The sequence below is a fragment of the Molossus molossus genome, unplaced genomic scaffold (assembly GCF_014108415.1).
Source record: "Molossus molossus isolate mMolMol1 unplaced genomic scaffold, mMolMol1.p scaffold_m16_p_5, whole genome shotgun sequence".
Taxonomy (NCBI): Eukaryota; Metazoa; Chordata; class Mammalia; order Chiroptera; family Molossidae; genus Molossus; species Molossus molossus.
In genome coordinates, this window is record NW_023425388.1 from 38295389 (window position 1) to 38302431 (window position 7043).

A 7043-nucleotide genomic window follows, 5' to 3' on the forward strand; every position below is an offset into this window, starting at 1 on the left:
CTATGATAAAGCCATGAATGCTATATATAACTTTCCAGAGTCCAAGTACATAAAGGAAACCTTGTATAGGGTTCCACTCATGGGAATACCTCATTTCTGAGTCTGGCATTTTTTGTCTTGGAATAATCTCTCTACTCAATCCCTCTCCTAGGAAGAGTCACATTTCAATTCTTCATAATTATAATCTTCATTCATTCAAAGAAACACCAACTTCCTGGCCACAATGTTATGCCTTGCCCTACAATCTGTCTCAAAAACCAGAACAATTCATAGGACACAATGGACACATAGGACACAGTCTAATTCTAAGAATCTGAATAATTTAATCTAGAATGACCATTACAGAATTGTTATTTAGAACAACAGTGATCAAGGATGGCCTTTGCTTATCTAGTTCCCAGTACTTTTGGGGGTCCTTCTGCCAGAGTCAAGTGGAGACATGACTCCTTATTCTCTTTGTGGGTTTATGATCTTGACTCTGGATGCCCTGTGAGTAAAACACCCACCCACACACTTCTAAAAGACGGAAGACCAAGAGGAAGTGAAATTCTGGGGCACTGGGGACATAAATCATTCTATATTTGTTAAAAAGCAAGAGTCTAGGACTAAGGGGAAAAAAGAGAAAAGACTCAAATTACTAAAATCATGAATGAAAGAGGGGGCATTACTACTGAAATTACATAATTTAAAAAGAATTAAAAGGGTAGACTATGCACACTCATATGCCAACAAATTAGATAGTGTAGATGAAACTGACAAATTCATAAAAATACTAAATACTAAATACAAAATACTAAAATTGACTCAAGAAGAAACAGAAAATTTAAATGGACTTAAAACAAGCAAAGGATTCACTGATGAAGCCATTTGTAACAATAATTTTAAAAAACAAGACAAAAAAAAAAAACTTCCTACAAAAAAAAAGTCTCAGATCCAGATAACTTCACTGGTAAATTCTACAAAATGTCTAGGGAAGAAGTTACACAAATACTTAGCAAAGTCTTTCAAAAAATAGAAAAGGAGGGAATACTTCCCAACTCATTCTATGAAGCCACTATTGTCTTGATACCAAGACTAGACAAAGACATCACAAAGAAAGAAGGAAAACTAAAGACCAATATTCTTTATGAATGTAGATTCAAAAATCATCAACAAAACACTAACAACTCAAATCCAGCAACACATGAAAAGGATTATACACCATGACCAGGCCATTTTTAGCCCAGAAATGCAAGGTTGACTTACCATGTGAAAATCAATTGGTGTAAGACACCACATTAATAGAATAAAAACTATATGATCATCACAATAGATGGAAAAAACACATTTGGGGAAACCCAACACATTTCATGATCAAAAACATTTGACCAACTAAGGATGGTCAAAAACTGCCTCAACCAGATAAAGAGGATTTATAAAACACAGTACCCACAGCTCACATCACGCTTTATAGTGAAAGACTGAAAGCTTTCTTCTTAAGATTAGGAACAAGATAAGACTGTATGCTCTGCACTTGCCACCTCCATTCAACATTGTACTTGAGGTTGTAGCCAGGATGATTAAGTAAAAGGAAAGAAGTAAATCCTTCTCTATTTACAGATGACATAGTTTTATATGTAGAAAGTCTACAGAATCTACAAAAATATTTAGTGTTAATGTTGCAGAAGATCAATATTAAAAAATCAATATACTTTTGTACGCTGGCAATGGACAATCTGAGAACAAAATTAAGAAAAGAATTCCAACTCCCAGAAGCCTCTATGGCTTGGGCGGTGCAGGTGCTTTTCTTCTGGACTTTCAGAAGCAGGATTCCTCCTCAGCAGCTCCGGAGCTGTTCTGCTGCTTCCTCTGCCCTTCTCTTAGCCGTGTGAGCTGCCATGGAGAAATGGTCATTGGAGAGAAAAACATGTATTATAAGGAATCGGGTCCCATGATTATGGAGATTGAGGAGCCCAAAATTTGCATGCAACATGTACCAGCGGGTTCAAGACCCAGGAGTGCTGATGGTACAATTCCAGAAGGCCGGCAGCCTGATGGTGCAGATAAAGTCAGAAGACATGCCACAGGCCAGTGATGGTGAGGCAGACATCGGACTTGTCATGAGAGAGAGAGAAATAATTACCGTGAAAACCATAGCACGTCCAACAGACCTTTCTGCAGAGCCAGGTGCCAGGGTATCTTGAGTCCTTCATCATGAATCTCAGACTCAGCAAAGGGGCAAATGCCTGGAGATTCCAGAGTGGAGAAATCTGCTCAGTGAGCAGGAATCAGAGCAGATGACGCAAGGAGGGAAAAACTCCATGGGGCTGGAAAAAAACTGACCAGTGACTCAATGTATGTGAGAGGCAATTGCCAATCCAGAAACATCGTGGTTGCGTTAGACAACCTGACATCAGATTGGTAAAATTTTAAAAGAATAAGAAATCTCTGGACCTGGCTGGATGCGAGGAAGCAGCCATCATAAGAAACTGCTGTTGGCAACGTCACTGATGCATCAATTTGGAATTGCTGTAACTACCAAGCTTTTACATATGCATGTCCTTCCACCAGCAGTCCTGTTTCCTGGTGTCTATCTCCAGCAGGGGTTCGGTATATATGGAGTTGAATTGTCTTACCCAAATTCCCATGTTGACTTTTTAAGCCTTAGAACTTCAAAACATGCCTATATTTGGATTATTGGTCTTCAAGGAAGTAATTAAGGTTAAGTGAGTTCCTTGGTGTGGGTCTTAACCCATCGTGACCTATATCCTTAGAAGAGGAAGGGAGGACCCTTGGAAGCACAGCGGGAAGTCCATGTGAACACAGAGATAGGAGACGAGCATCTAGAAGCCAAGAGAAACCCCTCAGGAGGAACCAACCTTGCTGACACCCTCATTTCAAATGTCTAGCCTCCAGAATTGTGAGAAAATAAGTGTCTACAGTGTACACCACCCAAAGTGGTAATCTGTTATGTCAGCCCAACCAAAGTAACACAGCGCCTTAGGGCACGCAAAGTGCTCCCAATGGCACTGCTGAAACAGCGCCTGCACTGAGTTACATAACATCCAATAGCACTGAAAGGCTGCATCGCTGTTGCGAAAGCCCTCTCTTCTGGAATATTCTGAATACAAGTGAAGCCACAGCTCCTGACATGGCAGGTCCCAGTAACTGCAGAAAAACATGTTGAATAGCTTAATCCCATCCATCCTCTTTCTGTGTATAAGCTACACTATCAAGTGTGATGCTGGGTAAGACTGGAAGAAAGTCTAAAGGATAATCCAGCTGACTGCTACACAATATACATGGGACACTTTGTTAAAACAATAAAGACAACAAAATGCAGAGATGCTCATGGTCTACTGTGAAGTGCAAAGGACCTAACTATTTTTCTAATATTCCTAGAAATATGTGCGGAGTGTCTTTCTACCTTCCCATGTAGGTCCAGATTCCTTTGGGACATTGGAACAATCTAGTGGAAAAGTCCTGGGAGACTCCCGAGGGGGTCCTCAGATTTGCGTCTGGATTCTGAGCTGGCCCTGTGCATCATGGCTGGGTGTGGAGACCCCTCTGAGCCAGCTCTCACCTCAGACCAGCCCTTGTCATTGTTGGTTGCCTTTTGCACCTGCCCCATGTCTCAGGACATGCAGTAGTTGTTCCCATCCACCAGCTCCTCCACGATCTCTGGGGTGGAAACTCTGCAAAGGCAGTGCCCTGTCGCTGGGCCAGGAGGCACTCATGACTGCCTGGGCCTTGCCACCAGGAGTTCTGTCCACCACAAGTTCTGCTCCCAAGATCAAGGGCAGAGGGGCATCTGCATAGACCTCTAGCCAGGGAAGGAATGAGATGACACTTTGAGGGCTCGGGATTAATGAATGGGTAGTGGAGGAACGTGCTCCCCAGTGCTCACTTTCCCCTTCCCTAGGCGTGACCTGGGGTATGAATATGACAGACCTACCAGACTTCTAACACCTAAACAACTTGGTCCTGCAAAACATGGGCCCCCAAAACCCAAGCTTTTCCTCACCACCCTCACACACACACACACACACACACACACACAGAAAGAGGAGTAACAGGTGTGGGGCCGCCCAAGTGGGATCACACTCGTGGCCTGGCTCAGACTGACCTGCTCTGAACTTCCCTGTGTCACCTGACATTGCCTCACACCACATGGCCTGTGGCAATGCAGGTGAGGAATGAGCCAACGTAGGCAGCAACAGAACATCTCTCACTCTGCTCTTTCCCCAGTGCAGAGCCTCAGAAAGTTGGGAAACTGCAAGAAAGCATCCTACTCTCTTGAACGTCTATGGTCAAGTGGGTTGTACAGGGGGCCATCTCTAGAATGTGGGGACCTGGTTACCAAAGCCCTAACGTCTGCCACCAAAGACGTAAGGTCACTTCTAAGTTCTATTACCTGGGCCCTTTCTTGCAATCAGACCTGCCCAATGCTCCCTCTGAGCTTTGAACTGCGCACCCTGCTTGCCCATTTCATCTCCATAACTGTGCATCACTGTCCAACATAGTCTTCTTCACTGTTCCCTCCAAAGGTACCAGGTTCTCATCTTTGAACTCAGACCTCTTTTTTTTTTTTTAACCAGTTCTGTCTATTTTCTCAAAATGGCTTTGTGCTTCTCAGTGCCTCCCCAGACCCTCCACCTGCACAGTGGGGATACTGCTAGAAACCACTTGCTCAGGACAATATCAGATGTAGGAAAGATAATATCTATAACACCTGTAGGTGGATGTCACATAAATTTGATGCATAAACATAGAGGTGGAGGAATTAAAAGAATGAGTAGGTCCTGGTATGGAATACCACTCAAAATAGACAAAGGCTCCTGTCCTGTGATTTGAGAAAGTCACTGCCCATATTGGCCTCATTTTTAGGTCAGCACTCTTCAGGGGGTGAAATGTGAGAAAATCAACCTTGTCATCCACTGGCTTACAGCTTTCTAACTATCTGTTCGAGTTAAAATCAGACCCTGTGCCTCATGTCGGTCCATGCGGTAGGCACCTCCACATGGCTCCTAGAGATTGCAGGATCCTGGTATAAACATCCTTTTGTATCCACTAAGTGGTCAGTTACTGGCTTCTCAACAACAGAGTACAGCCAGGTGATGGGATGTCATATCCAAGCTTAATCACAAAAAGTCTGTCACTTCTGTCTTACTTGCATTCTTCAGTTTCCTCCTCTCTCTCTCTCTCTCTCTCTCTCTCTCTCATTATATCTCTGGACCTGGGAGAGCAAGTGCCAATGATTTGAGTTCCCCTTTGCCGAGGCCCCATAGGAGAGAATTGATAGAGTTCCCAGGCCAACAGGCAGGAACTCAGGCTCTCAGTCCAAACCGAATCCTGGCCATAACCATGCCAGTTCACTTGGGGCCAATCTGCCCTTGGTCAGTCCCAGCCGAAACACTGAGACCTAGTAGCAGAAGCACCCATCCAACCATGCTCAGATGCCTGGTCCACAGTAACTGTGAGATATTAGTATGTGCTTTACAGATACAAGGTTTCAGAGCAATGTCGTCTGTGCCTCAGTTTCTCCATGAGACTGTTGGCAATAACAATACACATAACCATGTCTAAGGTTGTCACCAGTTCGAGTCCCTGTCAGGGCACATGCCCAGGTTGTGGTTCAGTTCCCAGTCAGAACACATGCAGGAGGCAACTGATCTCTCTCTTTCTCTCCCTCTCTCTCCCTCTCTCTCATTCTCTCTCTCTCCCCCTTGCTCTCGCTCTCTCTCTCCCTTGCTTTCTCTCTCTCTCCTACCCTCTCTTCCTCTCTCTCTAAAAAAAATCAATAAAAACATATAAAACATAAATAAATGAAATAAAATTACTAAGATGCTAAGAAAGAAAAGAATTCCATTTACAATAGCATCAAATGCAATAAAATACTCAGGAATAAAGTTAATGAAAAAGCTTTATAAGTAATATATGAAGTTTGATATACAGCAAAATCTTCATTACATTTCAAAAAGTGCCTCAAAAAAAGACTGAAGTCAAATACATAATAAATAAATGTGTGACTAAATAAATATTAAATTCTAATTACCAATATTAATAAATAATGTTTACTATTAATGTAAATCATATTTTCTCCTAGAACTGACAGTTTTGTCCACAATCGCCACAAGATTGGAAGTAAAAAAAATCTTATTACATTTCAGGGAAAATATGGGAGGCTGAGGACACATATTTGAACCATCTGCTTCCCAGCCCCATCCAAAATGACCTAGAAAACGTTAAAATATGTAAAACCCTAAATCAGTACTGGAAGCTAGGGAAGGAAACCATACAACTGCCAGAAACTTCAAAGAATTTCTTCTAAATCCTGTGCTTTTGAGTCCAGGTTTACAAAGAACATCCAGGTCCCATTTGCCACTCACCAAAGGAACGGCTTGACCTGGAGGCTGACTGCAAACCCCCACTAGTGATTCTTTTGGCTCCTGAAAATTGTGTGGGTCTGAGGGTAGCAGAGGTGACAAATGCATCGAGCAGAAAGGCCATGCGTGGTGGCAATAGTTGTGTTATTGGATGGTTTCCCCGAGTTTGGGGGACCTTCACTGCCTCCGTGGGGCTGGGCATCAAGGCGAGGCCTAAGTGGCGCCCCCAGCAGGCTGTCACCGGCAGCAGCATTCTTTGGTGGGGCAGTGGGCATCTGGACCGTGGCTTGGAAGTCAGGCCAGCTATGTCACATACCAGCAGTGAACTTGGGGGTGCCTATGGAGGCCCACCACAAAATCTGTCCAATAGCATAGCCCTTTCACCAAATACAAAGCAAGAACTTTACAAGGTGAAGTTTAGATAACTGTTTGTTTTTTTTAAGTTTGACCTCACCCTCACACAATATATAAGAATTGAGATGGATCATAGACATAAATTTGAAAAGTAAACCAATATAAAGCTTCTAGAGAACAATATAATGTCTTCATGATCTCTATTTAGGCAAATTTCTTAAACAGGACACCAAAAGCACTAAGCAGAAAATGAAAGACTGAAAAAAAATGAACTTCATCAAAATGAAGAATTTATGTTTATCAATAGACAATATTAAGAGAGTG

General features: G+C 42.8%; 1 protein-coding gene across 1 annotated transcript in view; it reads left to right on the top strand.

Annotated features, from left to right (window-relative positions):
- The window catches only part of TMEM212 (transmembrane protein 212), a 67911-nt gene extending 61121 nt beyond the window's left edge, over window positions 1–6790 (top strand). The window contains 1 exon segment of the mRNA XM_036242489.1: window positions 6332–6790. Coding sequence (XP_036098382.1) covers window positions 6332–6790 — 459 coding nt within the window.
- Window positions 6791–7043: the final 253 nt, after the last annotated feature.